We start from the raw sequence: 27654 nt of genomic DNA on the forward strand, positions 1-27654 counted from the left end.
CATTTTAAAAACTGAAATAATTTTAGGTCTTAAATAAGTCTTTAATCCATTTTGAATTTATTTTTGCATATGGTGTGACAAAGTAGTCCAGTTTTATTCTTTTAAATGTAAGACCTGGAACCATAAAACTACTAGAAGAAAACATAGGCAGTACATTCTTTGACATCAGTTGAAGTGATTTGGGAGGCGGTGGTATGTCTCCTCAGGCAAGGGAAATAAAAGCAAAAGTAAACAAATGAGATCACTTCAAACTAAAAAAGTTTCACACAGAGAAGGAAACTGTTGAAAAAATGAAAATGCCACCTACTGAATCTGATAAGGGGTTAGTATCTAAAATATACCAATAATTCATATAACTCAACATCAAAAAAAGAAAAACCTCAAACATTTAAAAACGGGCAGAGGATCTGAACAGATATTTCCCCTCAGGTAACCACCAACCAACCAGCTTAGCGCCAACATTGCCGTTTTTTGTGAAAGCTTTCCCATGCCCCATCCCAGTCAATCCACCCCACCCACCTTCCTAACCTCTCACCTCCCTGATCCCCCTAGATAATCACTGTTTTGATTTTTATCATCCTCAACTAGTTTTACCTGTGTTTTGATCATCATTTAAATGAAAATCATATAGTCTGTTCTGTTTTATATCTGGCTTCCTCACTCCATATTTTGTGTGATTCAGCCATCTTGGATGTATCAGTAATTTGTTCTTTTTCACTGGTGGTATAGTATTCTATTGTATAAACATATTACAGTTGTTTATCACTCTACTCTTGAAGGATATTTGAGTTGTTTCCAGCTTTTAGCTATGACAAATATAACTGCTATGAACATTCTTGGTATATATCTAAGAGGATCTCTTGAGTGTATACGTAGAAGTAGTATTCCTGGGTCATGGGCCATAAAATCTTTTTACAAAAATAAATTTCCGCATAAGAAGTGTTATCCAGCAAACAGTACCAAGAAAAATGTATCTCCCCTTGGGGAAATTGTTCTTTATACCCTAACTTTTCCTTTTTGCCTTGTCTGCCAGGAAGCTCAGAGTTCAATTTAAAGCTCATTTATAGCAACTTATTGACTTTTCCTGGTTAGCATATCTAAGTTCTCCATTTCTCTTTAGATCTGCCTTTTTCTTTTCTGTTTTTGTTAACTGTATTTTATTGTATTGGGTTGGCCAAAATTTTCATTCAGATGATATGAAAGAACATTTTGGCCAACCCCCAAAATTATCTGAAATCCTTTTAGGGAGGAAACAGGACATAAATAGCTTCAGGAAGAAAATAGGTCTTTGCCTTGCTTACAACACAGAGAAGTTGTGAATCTCACATGAGATAATGTACATGAGAGAACATTAAAACCTGAGAAGCCTGACCTGGAGGAGTCATCATTAGTGTGCATTCAACTCTTGCAGAGGTGAGAGCTTTATCAGCTTTGTAGAAAAGGAATGTGAATACTGCTAGCACTCGTTCTAACAGAATCTTATTTTATTTTATTTTCATTTATTTTTATTAGTTGGAGGCTAATTACTTCACAACATTGCAGTGGGTTTTGTCATACATTGACATGAATCAGCCATGGAGTTACATGTATTCGCTATCCTGATCCCCCCTCCCACCTCCCTCTCCACCCGATTCCTCTGGGTCTTCCCAGTGCACCAGGCCCGAGCACTTGTCTCATGCATCCCACCTGGGCTGGTGATCTGTTTCACTATAGATAATATGCATGCTGTTCTCTCGAAACATCCCACCCTCGCCTTCTCCCACAGAGTCTAAAAGTCTGTTCTGTACATCTGTGTCTCTTTTTCTGTTTTGCATATAGGGTTATTGTTACCATCTTTCTAAATTCCATATATATGTGTTAGTATACTGTATTGGTCTTTATCTTTCTGGCTTACTTCACTCTGTATAATGGGCTCCAGTTTCATCCATCTCATTAGAACTGATTCAAATGAATTCTTTTTAACGGCTGAGTAGTATTCCATGGTGTATATGTACCACAGCTTCCTTATCCATTCGTCTGCTGATGGGCATCTAGGTTGCTTCCATGTCCTGGCTATTATAAACAGTGCTGCGATGAACATTGGGGTGCACGTGTCTCTTTCAGATCTGGTTTCCTCAGTGTGTATGCCCAGAAGTGGTATTGCTGGGTCATATGGCAGTTCTATTTCCAGTTTTTTAAGAAATCTCCACACTGTTTTCCATAGTGGCTGTACTAGTTTGCATTCCCACCAACAGTGTAAGAGGGTTCCCTTTTCTCCACACCCTCTCCAGCATTTATTGCTTGTAGACTTTTGGATAGCAGCCATCCTGACTGGCATGTAATTGTACCTCATTGTGGTTTTGATTTGCATTTCTCTGATAATGAGTGATGTTGAGCATCTTTTCATGTGTTTGTTAGCCATCTGTATGTCTTCTTTGGAGAAATGTCTGTTTAGTTCTTTGGCCCATTTTTTGATTGGGTCGTTTATTTTTCTGGAATTGAGCTGCAGGAGCTGCTTGTATATTTTTGAGATTAATCCTTTGTCTGTTGCTTCGTTTGCTATTATTTTCTCCCAATCTGAGGGCTGTCTTTTCACCTTACTTGTAGTTTCCTTTGTTGTGCAAAAGTTTTTAAGTTTCATTAGGTCCCATTTGTTTATTTTTGCTTTTATTTCCAATATTCTGGGAGGTGGGTCATAGAGGATCCTGCTGTGATTTATGTTGGAGAGTGTTTTGCCTATGTTTTCCTCTAGGAGTTTTATAGTTTCTGGTCTTACATTTAGATCTTTAATCCATTTTGAGTTTATTTTTGTGTATGGTGTTAGAAAGTGTTCTAGTTTCATTCTTTTACAAGTGGTTGACCAGTTTTCCGAGCACCACTTGTTAAAGAGGTTGTCTTTTTTCCATTGTGTATCCTTGCCTCCTTTGTCAAAGATAAGGTGTCCGTAGGTTCGTGGATTTATCTCTGAGCTTTCTGTTCTGTTCCATTGATCTATATTTCTGTCTTTGTGCCAGTACCATACTGTCTTGATGACTGTGGCTTTGTAGTAGAGTCTGAAGTCAGGCAGGTTGATTCCTCCAGTTCCATTCTTCTTCCTCAAGGTTACTTTGGCTATTCGAGGTTTTTTGTATTTCCATACAAATTATGAAATTATTTGTTCTAGTTCTGTGAAAAATACCGTTGGTAGCTTGATAGGGATTGCATTGGATCTATAGATTGCTTTGGGTAGAAAAGCCATTTTGACAATATTTATTCTTCCAATCCATGAACACGGTATGTTTCTCCATCTTCTAACAGAATTTTAAAGAATAACTATCTTCTTAACTTTGTTTCTGGAAAGTTGAACACAAAGAGTATTGGGTTGGCTAAAAAGTTCATTCAGCCTTTTTCCCATAAGGTAGCTCTAGTAGTGCTTGTTGTTACTGTTTAGTCTCTAAGTTGTGTCCGATTCTGCGACCCCATGGACAGCAGGCCTCTCTGCCCCTCACCATCTCCTGGAGTTTGCCCAAGTTCATGTCCATTGAATTGGTGGTGACATCCAACTGTCTCATTCTCTGTCACCCCCTTCTCTTCCTGCCCTCAATCTTTCCCAGTACTAGAGTCTTTTCCAATGAATCAGCTCTTTGCATCTAGTGGCCAAAGTATTGGAACTTCAGCTTCAGGATCAGTCCTTCTAAATGAGTATTCAGGGTTTATTTCTTTTAAGATGGACTGGTTTGATCTCCTTGCTGTCCAAGGGACTCTCAAGAGTCTTCTCCAGCACCACAGTTTGAAAGCATCAATTCTTTGGCAGTTGGTTGGCCTTCTTTATGTCCAGCTTTGTCTTTAACTTCATTTGAAGTGATTTCGTTATATTGTACTGTGATAGCTGTCATATTAGTGTGCATTTAAAAAAAAAACATCAAATTTGGTGAATTTTGTGTAGCCATTTTAATATTGCAGAAGGAATAAAAAACAACATTTTGTCATAATAAACTTTTTTATTTCAAGAAACGTAAAAACACAACTGAAACACAAAAGGAGATTTCTGCAGCTTTTATTTTCTTGGGCTCCAAAATCACTGCAGATGGTGACTGCAGTCATGAAGTTAAAAGGTACTTGCTCTTTGGAAGGAAATCTATGACAAACCTAGACAGCATATTAAAAAGCAAAAACATCACTTTGCCAACAAAGATCTATAGGTCAAAGGTCAAAGCTATAGTTTTTCAAGTAGTCATGTACAGATGTGAGAATTGGACCATAAAGAAAGCTGAGCACTGAGGAATCAATTCTTTTAATTGTGGTGTTGGAGAAGAATCGTGTGAGTCCCTTGGACAGCAAAGAGATCAAACCAGTAAATCCTAAAAGGGAATCAGCCCTGAATACTTATTGGAAGGACTGATGCTGAAGCTGAAACTCCGATACTTTGGCCACCTGATGTGAAGAGCCAACTCATTGGAAAAGACCCTGATGCTGGGAAAGATTGAAGGCAAAAGGAGAAGGGGGCAGCAGAGGATGAGATGGTTAGATAGCATCACCGACTCAATGGATGTGAATTTGAGCAGACTCCAGGAGATAGTGGAGGACAGAGGAGCCTGGTATGCTGTAGTCCGCGGGGTCCCAAAGAGTCAGACACAGCTTAACGACTGGACAACAACAACAGCAAATTGAGAAGGTGCTGTGACTGATAGACCATGTCAAAAGTGTTTTGCGAAGTTTTGTGCTGAAGATTTCTCGCTGGACGACGCTCCACAGTTGTGTACACAAGTTGATGGTGATCAAATCAAGACATTAATCGAAAGCAATCAACATTATACCATGCAGGAGATAGTCGACATACTCAAAATATCCAGATCAACTGTTGAAAATCATTTGCACCAGCTTGGTAATGTTAGTCACTTTGACGTTTGGGATCCACATAAGTGAAGAAAAAAAAGCCTTCTTGACCATATTTCCGCGTGTGATTTTCTAGTTAAAGGTAATTAAAATGTTTTGTTTTTAAAACTAATTGGGATGGGTGATGAAAAGTAGATACTATACAGTAATATGGAATGGAAGAGATTGTGGGGCATGCGAAATGAACCACCACCAACCACACCAAAGGTGGGGGTCTTCATCCAAGACAGTGATGTTGTGTTTATGGTGGGATTGAAGGGAGTCCTCTATTGTGAGCTCCTTCTGGAAAACCAAACGGTTAATTCCAACAAGGACTGTTCCCAGTTAGCACTTGATGAAAACAACCCAGAATTAGTCAACAAAAAATGCATAATCTTCCATCAGGGTAACACAGGACAGTATGTTTCTTTGATGACCAGGCAAAAACTGTTACAGTTTGACTGGGAAGTTCTGATTAATCCACTGTATTCACTAGACATCACACCTTCAGATTTGCATTCATTTCGGTCTTTACAAAATTGTTCTAATGAAAAAAATTTCAATTCCCTGGAAGACTATACAAGGCAACTGGAACAAGTGAACTCTTTGCTCAAAAAAATAAAAGTTTCGGAGAGATGAAATTTTGAAGTTGCCTGAAAAATGGCAGAAGGTAATAGAACAAAACAGTAAATATGTTGTTCAGTAAAGTTCTGGGGAAAATGAAAAACGTGTGTTTTATTTTTTACTTGAAAACCAAAGAAACTTTTTAACCAGCCCAATAGACCATTCTTAGTTAAGTCTCACCATCCAGAGATGATTGCTATTAAAATGTCATCTTTCTTTTTTAAAAATAACTTTAGATATAATTTAGGGACTTGCTTATTGGCTCAGATATTAAAGAATCTGTCTGTAATGCGAGAGACCCACGTTCAATCCCTGAGTTGGGAAGACCCCCTGGAGAAGGGAACCCACTCCAGTATTCCTGACTGGAGAATTCTGGCAAGCTCCAGGACACAGGATCCTCGTGGGCTAAAGTCCCTGGGGTTGAAAAGACTTAGCAACTAACACACAACACAGATATAATTCATGTATCATACAATTCAGTGACTTTTAGTATAATTCACAGAATTTGCAACCATTACTGCAATCAATTTCCGCACATCTTCATCACCCCCAAAGGAAACCCAACTCCGCTTAACCACAGTCCCACAAGACTCCCATTCTTCCCAGCCCCAGACAACTATTAATGGACTTTCTGTCTCTATAGATTTGCTTTGTGCCCTTGTGGCTTCTTCACTTTGCACAATGTTCTCAAGCTTCATCCATGTTGTAACACATATTAATACATCATTTATCTTTATGGCTTGATTACATGGCTGCGAAACACTGTAGACAGGGGGACTCAAACAACAGACATCTTTTCCCCTACAGTTCTGGAGGCTGGATTTCCAAGATCAAGGTGCCAGCATGATTGGGTCTGGTGAGAGCTCTCCTGGCTTGCAGAAGCTGCCTTCTAGCTGTGTACCTGCATAGTGTAGGGAGAGTTCTGGTATCTTCTCCTCTTATTATAAGGGTACCCGTTCTTTCAGTTAACATCTTGTGATCTTATTTAACTTTAATCACCTCCTTAAAAGCCCTGTCTTCAATCCAGTCACATGTGGGGGATTAGAGCTTCAACCTGTGAATCTGAGGCGGACACAGCTCATGTTTCCAAATAGTATTCCAGTATATGGACGTATCACACCTTTGCATCCATATATCAGTGGGCAGAAATCTGAGTTGTTTTCATATTTTGGCTATTATGAGTAATGGTGCTATAAACATTCATGTGCAAGATTTTATGTGGACACATGTTTTCATTTCTCTTGGGTGTATAACTAGGAGTGGAATTGCTGGGTCATATGGTAACTCTAGATTCAGTTGGATGAGGAACTGCCAGATTGTTTTCACAGGGGTTGCACCATTTTATGTTCCCACCAGCAGTGGATCAGGGTTCCAGTTCTTGCACATCCTCACCAACACATGTTATTAACTGTGTGTTGGATTATAGTCATCCTTGTGGATGTGAAGTGGTATCTCAGTGTAGCTTGAATTATGTTTTCCTCATGCCTAATTGTGGAAAATTCTTCAAGACATGGGAATACCAGACCACCTGACCTCCCTCCTGAGAAATCTGTATGCAGGTCAAGAAGCAACAGTTAGAACTGAACATGGAACAGTGGACTGGTTCCAAATTGGGAAAGGAGTACATCAGGCTGTATATCGTCACCCTGCTTATTTAACTTATATGCAGAGTATATATGTGAAATGCCAGGCTGGATGAAGCAAACGCTGGAATCAAGGTTGTTGGGAGAAATATCAACAACCTCAGATATACAGATGACACCACCCTAATGACAGAAAGCAAAGAGGAAGAGAAGAGCTCTTGATGAAGGTGAAAGAGAGTGAAAAACCTGGCTTAAAACTCAACATTCAGGAAACTAAGATCATGCCATCTGGTCCCATCTCTTCATGGCAAATAGATGGAAACAGTGGAAACAGTGACAGATTTAATTTTCTTAGGCTCCAAAATCACTGCAGATGGTGACTACAACCATGAAATTAAAAGACGCTTGCTCCTTGGAAGAAAAGGCTATGACCAACCTAGACAGCATATTAAAAAGCAGAGACATATTGCCGACAAAGGTCTGTTTAGTCAAAGCTATGGTTTTTCCGGTAGTCATGTCTGGATGTGAGAGTTGGACCATAAGGAAGACCGAGCATCACAGAATCAATGCTCTTGGACTGTGGTGTTGGAGAAGACTCTTGAGAGTCCTTGGACCGCTGCTGAAGCTGAAGCTCCCGTACTTTGGCCACATGATGCGAAGAGCCAGCTCTTTAGAAAAGCCCCTGGTGCTGAGCAAGACTGAAGGCAGGAGGAGAAGGGGACAACAGGGGATGAGATGGTTGGATGGCATCCCTGACTCAGTGGGCGTGAGTTTGAGCAAGCTCTGGGAGATGGTGATGCACAGGGAAGCCTGGCATGCTGCAGTCCGTGGGGTTGCAAAGAGCTGGACACGACTGAGGGACTGAACAACCACATGCCTAATGAAATGACTGAGCATCTTTCCAGGTATTCATTGGATGTTTGTGTAGTTTCTTTGGAGAAATGTCTGTTCAGATCCTCCACCTTTTTAAATTAGATTGCCTTTTACTGAATAGTAGGATTTTTTATGTATTTTTTTTTAATTAAAAAATTTTTTTTGGCTGTGCTGCTTTTTGTTGCAGCCTACACGTTTTCTCTGATTGTGACAGAAGGGCTCCTTATTTGCAGTGTGTGGGCTTCTCTAGTTGTACGGCACAGGCTTTAGAGCACAAAGGCTCTGAGTTTATACCAGTGAGATACTTCATAGCCCTTATTTCATGTATCCCTGCTTTTTTTCATCTAACTTCCATCTAACTATGTGGTAGACCCATCCCCCTATTTTATAAAGTTGTTTTACATGATTAGCTACATAATTTAATTATTTTCTTATTGGACACTTCTTTCTCAGTTTCACCATTATAAATACTGCTGTCATGGGTGCCTTCATTCCTAAGAGTTTAATTTCATTTGTGCAGCTTTTGAAGATATTTTTACATATTGAAAACCTGAATCTTTAATTCAAACTTTGAGATGATTTTCTTAAAAGCAGAACAGGAACAGGCAAATGAGGTGTCGAATCCCACACTTGCACCTTAGGGAAGTCATTTACCTTTCAGAGCCTCCGTATTCTCATCGGAAAAATGGAGATAATGATACCTTCAGAGAGTTGTTTTGAAGATTAAAGGCAGTATAGGGATATATGGAGAAGGCAATGGCACCCCACTCCAGTACTCTTGCCTGGAAAATCCCATGGACGGAGGAGCCTGGTAGGCTGCAGTCCATCAGGTCACTATGAGTCGGACACGACTGAGCAACTTCACTTTCACTTTTCACTTTCACACATTGGAGAAGGAAATGGCAACCCCCTCCAGTGTTCTTGCCTGGAGAATCCCAGGGACGGGGGAGCCTGGTGGGCTGCCGTCTATGGGGTCGCACAGGGTCGGACACGACTTAGCAGCAGCAGCAGGGATATATGTGCTTGTGTATATTTTAAGAACTCAATAAATAGTACTTGTAATGATTATCATTATTTTCATCATTGTTGTTGTTATTGTTGTTAGCACTATTAAATTTGCAACGGGCAGTGGAAACAGAGCAGAATACCTGTGAGGAGATGGTGGGGGGATGTGCAGGTCTTTCCTACCAGCCTGGGAACTGCAATCAGAATAAGTAGACATTAAATGTTTTCTCACCTCAGCCAAACAGAAGTGTTTTGGTATCACACACCAGATAAGTGTCCACACTCCTAAATCTTTGTATGTATCTAAGATCAGTTTCTTTGGATCATTGCTCAGCAAGGGCTGTGAGAGGGTTTAACCCAATTCATGTAACTGTTGAAAATATTGTTTGCATGTTGAAAATACTTCTCTTTTAATTGAAACATAGATTAGCTCCAAGAGAGTATGGCTCTGTCTGGTACGTTCGTCGTTTTACGTTTTACATCAACAAACACACAATAGGTGCTGGCAGAGGAAGGTAAGAAGGAAGGCAGCAGGCCCCTGGTTACATTTTGTTATATTTTGCCTAGAAAACTGGAGAAATAGCCATCTGAATCCCGAGAAAAATTGCCATTTATTAAGCATCTATCGGATCTGCTGTGTGCCAGGCACTCTTCTGGTGGATTTGTGTATGTAATCTCAGTTAATGTATTTAAATATCAAGATTACCTTGCACAATATGATCCACAAAACCCCCAGTTTTTGTGAGGAAACAAGCGTCAAGAGGGTTAGTGACTAGGCCAAGGACATGCTGGTAGTAGAAGCTGGAGCCTGGACGCAAATACTTCAAACACTTGCCTCTGCGATGCTAAAGTCTGGGTGTCCCCACTGAACTGGAGCATCCTTTATGTTGCTGGTAAACATGTGTGTCCTTTTGACAGTCTGGAGGGAGGCTGTGAGAGAAAGGCCTGGGGGCTTCCAATTGACTGAGCGCCTGCTCTGGGTGCCGGACTGGAGCTGCTCGATGCTGGAGGTTCAGTGGCGAACAGAAGTCAACACCTTGCTCTCCTGGAAACTTGAGCCAGTTGGGGAAGCTGGATGCTATTCCAGTAATCACATGAATCCTTGATTACAGACTGTGACCAGTGCTCTGAAGAAGTTCTGAGGCATCAGATGGATGCCTTGAGAGACTTTAGCAGGAGGTTTGAATAGGTTCCCCTAGTAATTAACTAGACATGAGTGGCAGTGAGGGCTTTCAGATGAGGAAAGGATGGAGGCAAAGACCTTGAGCCTGGAAGGGGGACTGAAAGAAGGCTTGAATGATGAAAGCAGGTGCAAGGTGAAGGGGAGCTGGGAGAGAGCAGTGGCCTCAGGGGCCTGGTTAAGGACTTTGGACTTGATCCTAGGGGCAGCAGGCAGCATTTAAAGGGCTTTAGCAGGGCAGTGGCATCATCAGATGGGCTTTATAGAAAGATGAGCATGGTTGGAGGTGGAGGCTGGATTGGATGACCTGGTGGCAGTGGAATTGGACAGAAGTGGATGGATTTAGGAGATGTTTAGAGGGTAAAAATGACATAGGTGATATGAGTGACCCTTTCTAAAAAGCAGCTTTGTTTAGGAATCAGTATGTTTCTCTCCAAGGTCAGGGTTTGAGAATATTTGATTTTTTTCTTTTCAGTATACCAGAGAGCTTCCTTTTAGAACTCTGTGCTGAAACTCTTGGAATGTTACTTCCCATCTCCTTCTTTTAAGATTTGATAAAACTCTCTTCCTAGTCCTGAATGTTTCTTGACTAGAGCTGTGTCAGCCCAGGGTTCTGGACTGAACCCTGGTGCCTAAGTACAGACTGAAATAGTTTCTCAGTTAGTTATTAACTTGTTAAACTTACAGAGGAGCTGTGTAAAAATAAACTGGAGGATCTGTTTCCATTTCACTTAAAGACAGCATTCAATATACAGAGCTTCTGCCAGTCTGAACTGGATGAGAACTGTTTATACCCCAAGCTCATTCAGAATGCCTGGGATATTTCTAAAGGTTCAGTCCTGGCGGCAGCAGCTGAGAATGCAGAGATAAATAAAAAAGTCATGAGACACGGCTGACAGGGTTCGTCTGTGTTCATTCACACCCTGGATTCACTAGGCTTTTGAAGATGCAGAATTTCGAAGGACAGCCTACTACACTGTGGCTATTTAAACTGCTGTGCTAAATCTCCAGTCTTGATAACTTCAAAATGGAACTACCGTTGTTAATTCTGATGTAGAAAGAAAATACTAATTGGTATATAAGTACATATGAGTAGCGCAAAAGCTCACCTACATAATTTAAAAATAATTTGTTTACATATTTATTTTCTGGTTGTTCAAAAGTCACTGCATTGCTCTTGTTCAGTCGGCCAGTTGTGTCCGACTCTCTGCGACCTCACAGACTGTATAGCACGCCAGGCCTGCCTGTTCCTCACCATCTCCTGGAGCTTGCCTGGAGTTTGCGTTACCTGTATAATTAAGAAATAATTTTATTGAGCATCAACCATGTGCCAGGCAGGTTCCATCTCATTTCACCCTTTGCACTCTATTACTGACCCCATTTTATGAGTGAGGGAGCTGAAGCTTCAAAGAGCTTAAGAGACTTGCTCAGGTGATTCAGTTGGCAAATGATGGTGGGATTCAAAGTCAGGTCCCCTGGCGTCAGAAGCGGTGCCCTGAACATCTAAGCTGTGCTCCGATGGCCCCATTCCTTCCCCTGTTGGAGCCTCAGGTTCTGATATTTATGAAAAACAGGTCTTTTTATTGATGGTCTCCCTTTCCAGAAATCAAGTTCCTTTCCCGGGTCAAAACTTGACATTGAGATTCTGTCTCAATGTAACTAATATTGTCACTTCCAGCACCAAATACTTACAAAATACTGCCTTCCAGGAGACTTCTTCCTGAGTTTACATTGTTTAGAAGTCACTTACAAAATACTGCCTTCCAGGAGACTTCATCCTGAGTTTACATTGTTTAGAAGTCAACACCAGTAATTACTGCACTTTCAAGACTGTCCACCCCAGTCCCTTGGGGCTTCCAAGTTGGCTCAACTTTCCTCAAAAATAACACAGCCCAACATCTGGCACCATTAGGAAAGGGAGGGAAATGTACCAGACTACTCACATTACCCTCTGCATGTCAACATCTTCCAGTGGGGACATGTGGAGTTTTTTTCACATTTTTTTCTCTATTTTTCAGACTTTCTATAATGGCTGTCAACTGCTTTTATAATCAAAAAATAACCTTATTTTAAAAATTCAGTCCAGTAAAACAGAAAAAAATAGAACCTTGGTAATATGTATTGTACAGTCCCCTGCCTTCCTAACTGGAAAGTCTGGAACATGACTTTAAGCTCTGTTGGATGATTCTGGGTCATGATCAGGGGCCCAGTTCTTACTCTGCACTTGTATGAATGGTGGTCAAGACCATGGATTTTGGACCCAGATAGACCAGGCTTAGAGTCCTGGCAGGGCCATTTGTTTTAGCTCTGTGACCTTCGGCAAGTTGCTTAGTGTCTCTGGGCCTTAATTTTCTCATCAGTGAATGGAAATAATGCTAGCATCTACCTCCCGGAGTGACTAGGAATATTAAGTGAGGTGATAAATTTGTGCAAAGCCTGAACATAATGTCTAGTATTCAGTAAATGCTAATTTTCTAATTAATTCTGTGATATTGTTAGTAATCTGTTGCAAGTGTGGAGCCGTCAGGGACTACGGAGGCACCCAGACTCTGCCCTGGATCTGAATGAAAAAGTCCTCAGACTGGTGCCTGTTCTCTTCCTCCCCGTTTTCCTATTTTATTTTATTTTTTGTTGAGGTGAAACTCAGCAGGGTGTACTAATTCTTAGCATACAGCGCAGTGAACTCGTCTGCATGTACATACTGCATAACAGCACCCGGATGGTTGAAGAATGGGCTCCACCTTCCAGGGGCCTCTCGCAGGCCCCCACCCAGGCAGCAGCTGATCCCAAGGCAAACTATTTGGATTTCTATCACTGTGGAAAAGGTTTTGCTTATTCTCAAACTTCATATAAATGGAAACTCAATATGGACTCTGTGTCTGGTTTCTCTTGCTGGACGTTACATCTGGGGGACTCAACCAAATTGTTGAGGGCAGCAGTAGTTTGCTCTTTTCCCCTAAACTGTAGTATTCTTTCCCTTGAATATCATCACAGTTTGTATATCACTTATGGCTAGACAGTTGAGTTATACCCAGCTTTTGTGAACATTCTAACCCGGGTCTCCTGCATTGTAGGCAGGTTCTTCACCATCTGAGCCACCAGGGAAGCCCATGTGTTTCTTGGTGGATGTAAATACTCACTTCAGTTGAGGATTAGCCAGGAGTGGAATTGATGGGCCTGAGAGTGTATAAATAATATTTAATTTGGCAAGATACTTTCAAATAGTTTGCCTAAGTGGTGGGACTGTTTCCCATCCCCACTAGCGATGCCTGAGCATTAAGTTGTCCTGCATTCTTGTCAACACTTAATGTGATGAGACATTTTCATTGCAACCATTCTGGTGGGTGTGTAGTGGCTGCCCACTGTGGGCCCTCACGTTTTCATGTGCTTATCAGCCACTGGGACACTCTGTGTGTGTGTGTGTGTGTGTGTGTGTGTGTGTGTGTTAATTGCTCAGTCATGTCCAACTCTTTACAACCCCATAGACTGTAGCCTGCCAGTCTCCTCTGTCCATGGAATTTTCCAGTCAAGAATACTGGAGTGGGTTGCCATTCCCTTCTCCAGGGAATCTTCCCCACCCAAGGATTGAGCCTGGGTCTCCTGCATTGCAGGCAGATTTTTTACTGTCTGAGCCACAGGGAAGCCCATTGGGAAACTAACTCATTCCTAAATTCAGTTATCCTCTGAGGATAACTCAGCTTGCCAGTATGATGCTTTAGGAATGGGCACATAGCTCTGAGAGAGGTCTCAGAGACTCTCCTGTGACTAATATACCAGTTTGGGGAACACATTCCAAAACATCTACACGGCTTCTTCAGCTTACTTTCAAGTCCTTGACTGTGTTTGATAGCTGAGCTGGAAGATAAATAACTTTCAAATGAGTGACATGAGTTTTAATTATGCTAAGTGAACTCTTTAGCAGCACTTCAGCTTGTATTTCTACAGGCCACTCAGGGGAGAAGTCACATTTGTTGAGTACCTGCTGCTGCTAAGTCACTTCAGTCGTGTCTGACTCTGTGCAACCCCACAGACGGCAGCCCACCAGCCTCCCCCATCCCTGGGATTCTCCAGGCAGGAACACTGGGGTGGGTTGCCATTTCCTTCTCCAATGCATGAAAGTGAAAAGTGAAAGTGAAGTCGCTTAGTTGTGTCCAACTCTTAGCGACCCCATGGACTGCAGCCTACCAGGCTCCTCCGTCCATGGGATTTTCCAGGCAAGAGTACTGGAGTGGGGTGCCATTGCCTTCTCCTGTTGAGTACCTACTACATATCAATTCCTGCACTGGGCACTTTAGGTACATTATCCCCCTAATCTTCCTAAGGACTCTGTGAGGGCAAGCATTATTTCTCTTATTTCAAATGAGGAAATGAGGCTGGGATTGGGTCACCCAGCTATTAGATGGAAGAGCCAGGATTCAAACACTGAGTCTACTTGTCTCCAAAATCTTCCCTTCTATGAACAAGCAAACTGTTCCTAGCATACATTTCATTTATATTTTTTGAATGGTCACCTCTACTAAGGCTTCCATGAAGGCTCAGTTGGTAAAGAATCTGCCTGCAATGTAGAAGACCTGGGTTCAATCCCTGGGTTGGGAAGATCCCTTGCAGACAGAAATGGCAACCCACTCCAGTAATCTTTGCCTGGGAAATCCCATGGACAGACGAGCCTGGCGGGCTACAGTCCAGGGTCGCAAGAGCTGGACATGACTTAGCGACTAAACCACCCCCCCACTCTGCTAAGGCAACGCCACCCTGGGCAGAGCTCTCCCTGGGGTCTTCCAACATCCTAACACCGGGTCTGCTGATACCAGGAGGCCAGCCCCCCACCCCTCCAGACTCTGCAAACCTGACTTTCCTCCTCCTTTCCTCTCCCTACCTCTGCCTGATCACAGTAACACCACGTACCTGTTGATGCTCTGACAGTCTTCTTTTCTTCTGTCTGGTATATTTTCTGATAATTATTTTAGAAAAATTTTCCCAATGGTATAGCAATGCATGTATATTGTAGACATTTGGGAAAACAACAATTCACCCATTTCTTTTCATTCATTTTATCTATGTTTAGTTTTTTGTTGTTGTTGTCTAGACAGTTAAAAAACTGGGCTACAACTTAGTTATGAATGTAATTTTTTTTTTTTACAGGGCAGTCACATTAAAAGGATGTACTATGAACAGCTCACTCAGGAGCAAACGTAAACTCAGAGTCACTTGTTTTAATTTTTTTTCACTTGTTTTTTAAAAAAAAATTTTTTTCAGAAAGGCAAGAGAGAAAACAGGGGCAGAGATGACTGAGTGGAAAAAACTACATTCTGTTTTACTTTCAGAGGAATCAGCTTGGTTGGCTTTCAGTACCACCAGACAGAAGCCACAGTGTCCCCTTTGGAGACATTGTTAACTTTGGGAATGGAGCAAGAAATTTGCATAATGAAAATGTATAGGAATTTTATAAATTCTGCTGTATTTTGCCCTTGGCTTGTCTCCCTGTTCCTTTAAACTTTGCAGAAGCACATTCATAATGGCAGCCTCCTGTTTTATGAAATTTATAAATTATCAGATACCTATTCATTCCCCAGGGGTTGGGCATTGTGGTTGTTCCTAAACTGTCTATGTGGGAAGTGAATCTTTATTACATCTTTATTACAGAAATCATCTCCCTAGGAGGAGACCAAGACCCTGAAGAGGGTAAGGGCATGAATGCAGGAGCCAGACAGCCCACAGTGTGACCCCAGGCCCCTTGTGTAACATGCGTGCCTCCGTTTCCTCATCCGTATGATCACTGGGAAAACAACAGCGCGTCCCTCACTGCTCCTTTGTACGCGCAAAGGGCCCAGCGAGCACCATAGAAGTGCTGTTTTATTATTTACCTGGAATCCTAAAAACTGAGGATTGAAAAAAAATATTTTAAGCCTTATATGCATACTGCCTACTTGAGAGTATGAACCATTTTCCTCTGTGTAACCTCAGGGCCCATCTCTGCGATGGATGCACATTTACTGAAGCAGCTTCTCTCTTTGGTTTGTAAGCATCTCTGTGATGTACTGTGTACTCTGCTTAGTCGCTCAGTCTTTGCAACCCTATGGACTATATTCTGCCAGGCTCCTCTGTCCATGGGATTCTCCAGGCAAGAATACTGGAGTGAGTTGGCATGCCCTACTCCAGGAGATCTTCCCCATCCAGGGATTGAACCCAGGTCTCCTGCATTGCAGGTAGATTTTTTTTTACCATCTGAGCCACCAGGGAAGTCCATGAATACTGGAGTGGGTAGCCTATCCCTGCTCCAGGGGATCTGCCTGACCCAGGAATCGAACTGGGCTCTCCTGCGTTGCAGGTGAATTCTTTACCAGCTGAGCTACCAGGGAAGCGTCTCTAATTCCCTGTTAATTTTCCTGCCTGTCCCTCTAGTCTGTGAGCTCCTTGAAGTCAGAGACTGTGCTCTGAAAATAGTAATGGCTAATGTGCAGTGCGTGCTTCTGGGGATCCGACTGAGTGACCCCTTTGTGGGTCTTGTCTCGATTGCCCCTCCCAGGCCCTTAGGAGGCAGGGCACCTCTCAGACGTGGGCCCTAGGAAGCAGGCAGTGAGTGATGGCTGAGTGATACCGTACTCTTTCCCGAACTTGTCACATCCAGAGGGATCACTCAAAGCACAGTGGTGGGAGCGGTCCTGATTCCCAGGCCTCACTCTCTGAGATTCTAATTGTGAAGGTCTGGGACCCTTTGCACTGAGGCCACATGTGGGCAACAATGAATGAGCAGCTGGGTGACCCCCGTGGTCCCTGAATTTCCTCCCTAGGTCTTAGGCAGCTTCTCTAACCACATCTGGGGTTCTCAGCTCTGTGACCGGCTGGAACCAGAGAGTGTGGGGGGGCGATCGAGAGGTGGAGAGTGTAAGCGGGTCTCATTAATATGCGAGGCCTTTCTTGTCACACTTCCTTTGACTGAAGCTGAAGGGCTGGCGCATCACCCCGGGATTTTCCACTCTCTCAAGCCCTTCCGGAACTGGCTGCTCACCAGCCTGCCAAAGGGGGACAAGGACAGCAGGGGCACGGAGGCAGCCGTCCCTTCGTGATGGAAGCCAACCTCAACGATGTCTCTAAACTAAGGTGGAAACTGGGGTCTCTCATCTCCCCGCCTGCTCCTCCCCGCTGCCTCCTCTCTTGCTCTGTCCTTCTTCTGAATAACCTATCTGTGTAAGGTTCTGTTCCGTCAAGATCTGGATGAGAAAAACCACTAGGGAGAGATTTTATGTTTCTTAATTTTTTAGCAAAGTCATCCTTGTACATGGTTCCCCTGGTTACGGGTATATAGGATAAAGCAGGAGGCAGAATGAGCATCAGCACTGTCACCGTCTTCTTTGGCAGTCACTTTGAGCACTCAGCTGTCTCTCTGGGTGGTTAAGGGTAAGTTAGGGTCGGGAGGCGTTTAGACACTGTCTCCTGATTTCCTGCTGTGACACATGAGAGTCAGCTCGCTTCCATCCCCTTCCCGCCCTCCCAAAAGACTTAAATTGCTCCTTTACATTCCTTTATTAGTTGTCTTTGTAATTTCAAGTAATACACTCCCATCTTCTTACCTTTTATTTGAGGAGGGAGACATATACATATAATAGCTACCATAAAACACATATAACTTATAAAGCAAATACTCACGTAACCATCATCCCCGTTAATGAAGTGGGACTCTGTGGACACTTTTAAGGCTCCCCTCCCCCCATGAAGCCACTCACCCTAACTTTAGTGATGATCATTATCTTGCTTTTCTTCAGAGTTCTTCTCATCTTTATATGTATCCCTTAACATTTTTTTTTCATTTATTTTTATTAGTTGGAGGCTAATTACTTTACAGTAGTGTAATGGTTTTTGCCATACACTGACATGAATCAGCCATGGATTTACATGTGTTCCCCATCCTGATCCCCCCTCCCACCTCCCTCCCCATCCCATCCCTCTGGGTCTTCCCAGTGCACCAGCCCTGAGCACATGTCTCATGTATCCAACCTGGGCTGGTGATCTGTTTCACCCTTGATAATATACATGTTTCAATGCTGTTCTCTCAGATCATCCCACCCTCGCCTTCTCCTACAGAGTCCAAAAGTCTGTTCTATACATCTGTGTCTCTTTTTCTGTCCTGCACATAGGGTTATCGTTACCATCTTTTTAAATTCCATATATATGCATTAGTATGCTGTATTGGTATTTATCTTTCTGACTTACTTCACTCTGTATAATGGGCTCCAGTTTCATCCATCTCATTAGAACTGATTCAAATGAATTCTTTTTAACGGCTGAGTAATATTCCATGGTGTATATGTACCACAGCTTCCTTATCCATTCGTCTGCCAATGGACATCTAGGTTGCTTCCATGTCCTGGCTATTATAAACAGTGCTGCGATGAACATTGGGGTGCATGTGTCTCTTTCAGATGTGGTTTCCTTGGTGTGTATGCCCAGGAGTGGGATTGCTGGGTCATATGGCAGTTCTAATTCCAGTTTTTTAAGGAACCTCCACACTGTTCTCCATAGTGGCCATACTAGTTTGCATTCCCACCAACAGTGTAAGAGGGTTCCCTTTTCTCCACACCCTCTCCAGCATTTATTGCTTGTAGACTTTTGGATAGCAGCCATCCTACTGGCGTGTAATGGTACCTCATTGTGGTTTTGATTTGCATTTCTCTGATAATGAGTGGTGTTGAGCATCTTTTCATGTGTTTGTTAGCCATCTGTATGTCTTCTTTGGAGAAATGTCTGTTTAGTTCTTTGGCCCATTTTTTGATTGGGTCATTTATTTTTCTGGAATTGAGCTGCAGGAGTTGCTTATATATTTTTGAGATTAATCCTTTGTCTGTTTCTTCATTTGCTATTATTTTCTCCCATTCTGAAGGCTGTTTTTTCACCTTGCTTATAGTTTACTTTGTTGTGCAAAAGTTTTTAAGTTTCATTAGGTCCCATTTGTTTATTTTTGCTTTTATTTCCAATATTCTGGGAGGTGGGTCATAGAGGATCCTGCTGTGATTTATGTTGGAGAGTGTTTTGCCTATGTTTTCCTCTAGGAGTTTTATAGTTTCTGGTCTTACATTTAGATCTTTAATCCATTTTGAGTTTATTTTTGTGTATGGTGTTAGAAAGTGTTCTAGTTTCATTCTTTTACAAGTGGTTGACCAGTTTTCCCAGCACCACTTGTTAAAGGGGTTGTCTTTCGTCCATTGTATATTCTTGCCTCCTTTGTCGAAGATAAGGTGTCCACAGGTATGTGGATTTATCTCTGGGCTTTCTATTCTGTTCCATTGATCTATATTTCTGTCTTTGTGCCAGTACCATACTGTCTTGATGACTGTGGCTTTGTAGGAGAGCCTGAAGTCAGGCTCCCTTATCATTTAGATGTGTTAAAAGTAGGATCACACTATGTGTGTTATTCTGTGCCTTGCACCTTTTCCTTCAATAGTGTAAGCTAACACAAGCTGACATGAGCTGTTGTGGTTCATTCAGGTTCACTGCTGTATATTCACCGTTTCAGGAAATCAGCATTTATTGATGCAGTCAGCTGGTGATGGACTTTTGGGCTGTTTCCAGTTTTCTGCAGTCATAAACATCCTCATTCATGTGTGCCAATACACGTGAGCAAGGGCTTCTCCAGGGGCTGGATAAAGCAGTGGAATCAGTGCATTGTGTGGAATGTACACACCATTTCACTTTAAAATGTCAGTTTTCCAGTGTGTTTGCACCAGTGAACAGTCCCTACCTCCAGAGATTCTGACTTGATTGGCCAGCGTAGGCTGGGCACTGGGAGTGTTCAGAGTTCCAGGTGATTCCATCACGAGTCTTCACAGCACCTTTATTTCCAGCCCATCAACTCCAGTTAGTCTCATCTTGGAAGGAGTGTCCCTAGCATCCCTTTTGACTCTTCTCCCTCAAGAGTTTTGTATAAAGGTCTGAAAGAGAGAAGAGCTTTGCCCTGGCAAGGTCAAAATGTAGAGTTGGGGAAGAGTATCTTAAGATGTGACAGGACTGGTTAAAATCCTTGGACAAAGGAAAGGCATGCAGGTGAATTTTTCCAGCAGGGTTGAGGAATTAAAGAAAACCCAAGGGCTGCGAACTCCATCTGTCAGCCAATTCCTCCTTCCTCCCATGCTACCAGTAGCCTTAAGTGTCTGTCTGCTGCTTGTAGGCCAGAGAGAATGTCATTCATATGGCTTATATACTGAGACATTGAGATGCCTGTGACCTGCTCTGAGGGTCTTTTGGTTTGGGTTTCTTGATCCTGCCTGAATCTTAGAAATAAACAGGAGCTTTGAATGAATACTGATATCTGGACTCCAGACTAATTACATCAATGTCTGGGGAGAGACCTAGGTACCAAGAGACTTCAGAAGCTACCCAGGTAATTCTTAAATGCAGCCAGGATAGAGAACCAGTAGTCAGTGGTCCAGCTTTATCAGCTGGATAAAGTCTCAGCTTTATCCAGTGTCCAACAGAATCACCTGGGGGCTTGTTAAGGACACACATGGCTGGGCTCCACTTGCCTGGGGTAGGGGCCTGGATGTGCATTTCTAGTAGGTTCCCAGTGATGCAAACATTGCTGGTCCCCCAACTACATGAGGAAAACCATTGTGCACCGAGGGTTTCCCTGCATGTCTCTTCATGGGTATCCAGGGCTGCCGTGAGCTGAGCTGCTCCGTCTGACTGTGAGCCCCCTTCTACCTCAGTATTATGTTATCAGGCTGGTAGCTTGAAATCAGCCATGGAAATTGGCAAATGCTGCAAATCAAAACTCTGCCACCTCAGTCAGTCGCTAAACATTTCATAACATAGTTCACGTTATAGGCCCACAGGATAATTTTCCCATGCCTATAGGTTCCTAGTATTAAAAATATTTTTCTGGTTGAGTTATTAATACAACTAATAGTAGTTCAGCTTCTTCAGCATTACTGGTCAGGACATAGACTTGGATTACCATGATATTGAATGGTTTGCCTTGGAAATGAACAGAGATCATTCTGTTGTTTTTGAGATTGCATCCAAGTACTGCATTTTGGACTCTTTTGTTGACTATGATGGCTACTCCATTTCTTCTAAGGGATTCCTGCCCACAGTAGTAGATATAATGGTCATCTGAGTTAAATTCACCCATTCCAGTCCATCTTAGTTTGCTGATTCCTAGAATGTCAACGTTCACTCTTGCCATCTCCTGTTTGACCACTTCCAATTTGCTTTGACTCATGGACCTAACATTCCAGGTTCCTATGCAATATTGCTCTTTACAGCAGCAGACTTTACTGCTATCACCAGTCACATCCACAACTGGGTGTTGTTTTTGCTTTGGCTCCATCCCTTCATTCTTTCTGAAGTTATTTCTCCACTGATCTCCAGTAGCATATTGGGCACCTACTGACCTGGGGAGTTCCTCTTTCAGTATCCTATCATTTTGCCTTTTCATACTGTTCATGGGGTTCTCAAGGCAAGAATACTGAAGTGGTTTGCCATTCCCTTTTCCAGTCGACCACATTCTGTCAGACCTTTCCACCATGACCTGTCTGTCTTGGGTGGCCCCACACGGCATGGCTTAGTTTCATTGAGTTAGACAATCTGTGGTCCATGTGATCAGATTGGCTAGTTGTCTGTGATTTTGGTTTCAGTCTCTCTGCCCTCTGATGCCCTCTCTCAGCACCTACTGTCTTGCTTGGGTTTCTCTTACCTTGGACATGGGGTAACCTCAGATATAACCTCAGATATGCAGATGACACCACCCTTATGGCAGAAAGTGAAGAAGAACTAAAGAGCCTCTTGATGAAAGAGGAGAGTGAAAAGTTGGCTTAAAGCTCAACATTCAGAAAACTAAGATCATGGCATCGGGTCCCGTTACCTCATGGCAAATAGATGGGGAAGCAGTGGAAACAGTGGCTGACCTTATTTTTGGGGGCTCCAAAATCACTGCAGATGATGACTGCAGCCATGAAATTAAAAGACGCTTACTCCTTGGAAGGAAAGTTATGACCAACTTAGACAGCATATGAAAAAGCAGAGACATTACTTTGTCAACAAAGGTCTGTCTAGTCAAGGCTATGGTTTTTGTAGTAGTCATGTATGGATGTGAGAGTTGGACCATAAAGAAAGCTGAGCACAGGAGAACTGATGCTTTTGAACTGTGGTGTTGGAGAAGACTCTTGAGAGTCCCTTGGACTGCAAGGAGATCCAACCAGTCCATCCTAAAGGAGATCAGTCCTGGGTGTTCATTGGAAGGACTGATACTGACGCTGAAACTCCAATACTTTGGCCACCTGATGCGAAGAGCTGACTCATTTGAAAATACCCTGATGCTGGGAAAGATTGAGGGCAGGAGGAGAAGGGGATGACAGAGGATGAGATGGTTGGATGGCTTCACCGACTCAATGGACATGGGTTTGGGTGGACTCCGGCAATTGGTGATGGACAGTGAGGCCTGGTGTGCTGCGGTTCATGGAGTTGCAAAGAGTTGGACACGACTGAATGACTGAACTGAATAGTAGTCCACAAAGCCAATTAAATACATTCTAAAATTTGATAGTCATTAAATATGGAAAGTGAAGAAGATTCAGGGAACACCAGTATTTCAAACTGCATCCGTTTGGCCCCTGGGGATTTTTGACACCCTGGGCAATGCCAGACACCAGTATTTCAAACTGCATCCATTTGGCCCCTGGGGATTTTTGACACCCTGGGCAATGCCAGGATGGGGAAACAGCACTGTAGGTCCACTCAAGGAAGCCAAGATTTGGAAATTGACTGTCTTTGAATAAAACGTGACCAAGAACTCTTGGGAAGTCTTCGTGTAGCCCCACTATGAAGACTGCTGGGCTAGCCCACTGCAATGCATGTGACAGGGTCCATGGCCAGCGTGTGCCCTGTCACTGGGAGGTCAGGCTTGATTGAAATCTCTGCTCTACATGGTACCAACCCCCAAATACCATGTCTAATTCTAACACTGCTCTCCACAAATGACCAGAGCCTGTGGCCTTGCTCTGAATAACCCTTTAGGCATTAACAACAGGGGCAAGCACTTGGACACAAGAAGCAAAGATTTATTAAAAAGAGAGGGTCTTTCCAAATGGATCCACCCACCCACCAGGAGATTGGATTTACCTACATCTTGGGGTTGGGGTTTTTATGTATTGGGACAAGTTCCCTTACAAACAGTGCCCTGTTGTGTGTTCACCTAACTTTCCTGTTTGACCAACTCCGGAAATCAGCCGGATCACATTCTCTTCCGGGTCCATGAAAGACAAGAAAAGGTTCTCTTCTGGCCACGGATTGACCCCAGTGTTGTCCTGAGTTTTTAATTTTGGGTTGGGGGGGGGCGGGGAACAGGGTGAGTGGTGATAGATTCAGTTGAATCGAGAGCTTCGAATCTGTCATCATCTTCAGTGAAACTTCCCTCAGTGCCCCTGACCTGCAAAGCATACTTTTGACCTTCTTCTGAACTGAACTCAGGACAGCTGTGAACATTTTGTGCAGTTCCTTTGAAACTTCAGGTGCTGCCAGTGCAAGACAATGGCCCTGTGTTCTTCCCTGGTGGGTCTGTGGGATCAGGACCATTGCTGGCGCTCAATGGGATTTGAGGCAACTGACTTCCGTGTATCGAAGTTTGCGGTGTCCAGGTGTCACTTCTGTCTAGGTGTGTGTTGATAAATCAGCCCTGACTTTCTCTTTTATTTCTCTGCAGTTAAATGCAAAATGGAGGACGAGGAAGAGGCTGCAGCTAAGACTCCACAACCTTAACAGCTGTCGGCATCTCTCCCACTGTAAGCTCCAATCACCCGACTGGAGGACAGTGTTCTAGCTATGCTTCCTCTATTGTGTTTTCTTGAAGGACTAGATCTGGTACATTAGGATAAGGATCTTTTTGTTGCAAATATATTGTAGTGCAAATAGTTTATCAAGTAGTTTTAACTTTCTGCATTATCCCCCAATTTTATTCTTTCATCTGTCTATTTCTTCAGCGCTCCAGGAATATACTTCTACATCCCCCACTGCTAAAATGTACAACGAACTCTAGTTCCAAGGGATGTTGAAATGTTCTAGTTACCAGCTTCCCACTTTTGGTTGCCTTTGCCAAGATCCATGTTTAAAATAAAGTCCCAGACCTCTGCAGTGGGTTTAAGTATATCGGCTGAGCATGATATAAAAAAAAAAAAGACATCATTGCCTGTGATCCTTTCACAAGGAGGTTGACCCTGAACTTTGACCGCAAACCTAGCAAGATGCTTAAACACAGGCAACTATAACAGATAAATAAGTTTTGTGGTCTACGCCCTAAAACATTATAGAAAGTTCCTCATTTCATGGGTAAACTGATTTATTATCTTCAATTGTTCCACAGTTTGCTGTTACCCATTTTTGAATGGATTTTCCCATTCAAAATGCCACAGAATTAGCCTCCAGGCAAATCTGAAAGCCAAACAGTTGTATGGGGTTGTTTTGACAAGCTACCACACGTCTTAAGTAAATAGTAAAGCCTTTATTTTTTGTGTTAAGAACAGTATTTTGAAAATAAAACCTATCTGCCCATGCTTTACAACCTTTTAAATCTGTAATATTTATTATATACAGTCGTTTATGATACATGTTGATTGTCTTGAAATTTCTTTAACGATGTTTTTTTAAAGTATGCAACAGTCAGCCAGGGGAGGATAAAGGTACATTATAAAACACACATTAATACATTTAATAAATATATATTATCTATCAAAAACGAGCCTTAGCTCTTTATCAATTAATAAGAAGCACCTGCTGAGAACTCCTGTAAGCTGGTATAATCATTGCATCATCGGATTACAAAAGCCACAATGCTCCCTTCTGGTTCAGGGTTCAGCTCGGCCTTGCCTAACCAGGAAGACCACCCCCACTTCGCCCATGTTTCCTGGACCCTGACAGAAACTGTGCTAAAACAACGGATCCCCAGCTTGCAACAACCAAATCTGCAACCCTTGAGACACACAGAGCTTCCCAATCTGTCATTCCCTCTCTCCCTCCCTGCTTCCATCTCCAGGGGAGGAATCCAGCACAGAATAACCATTTCCTATTAAAGGGGAGAAAGAGTGGCTGCTAGAGTCCCAAAGTGATTTTGGTAACTGGATCTGGAAAGAGTTGTGCTTACAATGAGGTGTTTTGATCACAGAAGCTCTCCTTCCTGGTCATTCTCCCCCAACATCTTGTTTACAACAGATCTGAAACAGCAGTGCCATTTAATTTTGTATTTAAACTTCACTCAGTGGGGGCGGGGGCTGCCACAGTCTCTTGGCAAAGATGTCTCTTCTACCCTTCAGGTGAAGTCCTTAGAAAGAGAACAGTTTACTGCCCTCCCCCTCACTCCCTGCCTCCCACCCACCTCCGCTGGGAGAGCACTCAGCTCCCTCTTGACCTTAAAGCCAAAATAAAACCCAGAAGCGCAAAAAACTATCAGAAACTTGAAAAGAAAAAGGTCTCATTAAGTGAGGTTTCCTGTGGCTCAAAGCCAGTTCTATTTTTGCGGTGGTGAAACATTGCTTTCCGCTTGCAGCCATCTTTGCTGTGTTCACCATGCACGCTTAGACTACCAAGAACTTAGAGCATGATCGTGTGAGTTCTCCGCTCTGCAAGGGGAGTGGGGTGCTCTTGCAGCCTGAGTCCCTGATGGGATCAGAGAGCTCCGAAGGACTCCAGGGAGCGGGGGTGAGCCACTGTTTCCTGGCACGAGAACGTGTAACGCGGTCGCTTTTCACCGGACTGGACCGAGGTGTTCGGAGATTTCTGTGATTTTCAGAATTCTAGGTCCACATGCATCCGCCCACACCCCCAACCCCAGCCCAGGTCTTAGCTTCCCCCCCCTCGCCCCCAACCCCAGTACTCCCCGTGGTAGTCCCCCGGGGGCCTTCCTGGCACAGAGGTCTTGGATCTGACTTCCCCAGGTCGGGTATGCCCCGTCTTCCCCATGCTGGCAACACGTGGAAATGGGCTACCTTGGAGGAGGGCCACAAGGGGGCCAGATTGGCCTCCCTACCCGGGTGTTCTGCAAGGATGGGGACAGGGGAGGGCGAGGATGGGACACAGCAGACTAGGGCCTCAAGAAAAATCAGGTTTATTAAAACATACTCAGCTCAGACATATTGGCTTTTGAAGAGGTCAGTTTCCCCCCAAACACTAACCTTTTTCATTTTCTGTGAAGGTTAAAGGCTTATGGGTTGTTTTATAGAGAAAAAAAAAAAAAGCAATACAGTGACTAGAGTATATGCAAAAAGACCCACCCTCATTTATACATTCCGTGCCGTCAGGTTAAAACTCTTTGCTTTGAATCATTGCCTGCGATTATGCTGGCCAAACAGTGCAGAGAACATGGGGCTTTTAATGGCCGAGATGTCTGAAATGCCAAATAAAGGAATGACTTGCTTAGGACAGATGGAAACCATGACAGAAACAATGGCTTGGAAGAGAACCATTTTCATGGAACTTGCAGAAAACTGAGACAAAATATGTCCCTCAGGCCCTCCCAAAGCAGCAAGAAACCCTCATGTGCTCCACCCAACCCTGGAGCTTTCACTACGTCCGCAGAGAAGTCCCAAGAACTCACTGCTTGCTAGGCAGCCGGCATGGCCTCTCCACCTGGGGGTACCCCTGCCGCGTGACAGCATTGCAGAAAATCCACCCCGGCATCTGCCCCCTGGCCAAGCCACGGGGCTTTGAGCTGGTGGCTCCACGTGAGCTTTTGAAATGGACGTGGTGGGAGAGGTGGGGAAGGGCTGGAGGAACACTCACGAGGTGGGAAGATGGAGGGGTGATCAGGGGAGCGACGGCTGCTCCAGTCGGAAACTGCCCCTTGGAGGCAGGCAGGCTTGCTTCCTGGCAGTGACGCCAGAGCATGTGGCCCAGAGAAGGAACAAAGCTGGGTGCTCCTTTCTAAGTGTGACGGTCCCTTCAACTCCCAGACTGCCTTCTCTTCTTTGGCACAGGCCAGGCTTCCTCCACCACTGCTCATAAAGCTCTTCCCCGGATGCAGTTGGGCTGGGCCTCGGAATCATACCCACAATCTCCTCCACTGCTCCTGACCCCCCTGAAATGTGAAAACCCACAGGCAGGCCAGTGGGGAAGCCCCTATTCGCCTTCCTCAGTGAAATGACGGTCTCCAAGAGGCCACCTGGGGTCCAGCACTTGCTGGCAAGGGGCGATGGTGTGGGGCTGTCTGTGCTCAGCCAACACCGGCCTGGCCTGCTGGCTATGAACGCGGTTCTGCTCTTACCCCCAGAGGATGAAACAGTCTTCCCAGCCACATTTTCGAGTAAGCCTAATCCTATTTGCAATTAGCTTTGCTTTAGTTTGCAGGGTTTGAGGTTGGTTTGGTATTACGTGTGTGTGTGTGTGTGTGTGTGTGTGTGTGTGTGTGTGTGTGTGTGGCAGGGGCGGGGAGGGCAGTTGGTGTTAGCTTTTCAGTTCAGCAGTGTTCACATTTACACGAAATCCTCCTGTCTAGGATTTCCAAATCTCCTGGCTGCGAGGCGGCCTTGTTCAGCTACTGTTACTGATTTCTCCCTCAAGAAAGACACGACCAGGGAA

General features: G+C 43.6%; 1 protein-coding gene across 4 annotated transcripts in view; it reads left to right on the forward strand.

Moving 5' to 3' along the window:
- The window catches only part of IQCK (IQ motif containing K), a 143303-nt gene extending 118483 nt beyond the window's left edge, over window positions 1-24820 (forward strand). For all 4 annotated transcript variants that reach the window (XM_070460957.1, XM_070460958.1, XM_070460959.1 and 1 more), the window contains one exon: window positions 23792-24820. In XM_070460957.1, coding sequence (XP_070317058.1) covers window positions 23792-23847 — 56 coding nt within the window. In that variant the 3' untranslated portion in view covers window positions 23848-24820. The remainder of the gene's footprint in view (window positions 1-23791) is intronic.
- The last annotated feature ends 2834 nt before the right edge of the window (window positions 24821-27654 follow it).

Source organism: Odocoileus virginianus, chromosome 33, assembly GCF_023699985.2.
Source record: "Odocoileus virginianus isolate 20LAN1187 ecotype Illinois chromosome 33, Ovbor_1.2, whole genome shotgun sequence".
Taxonomy (NCBI): domain Eukaryota; kingdom Metazoa; phylum Chordata; class Mammalia; order Artiodactyla; family Cervidae; genus Odocoileus; species Odocoileus virginianus.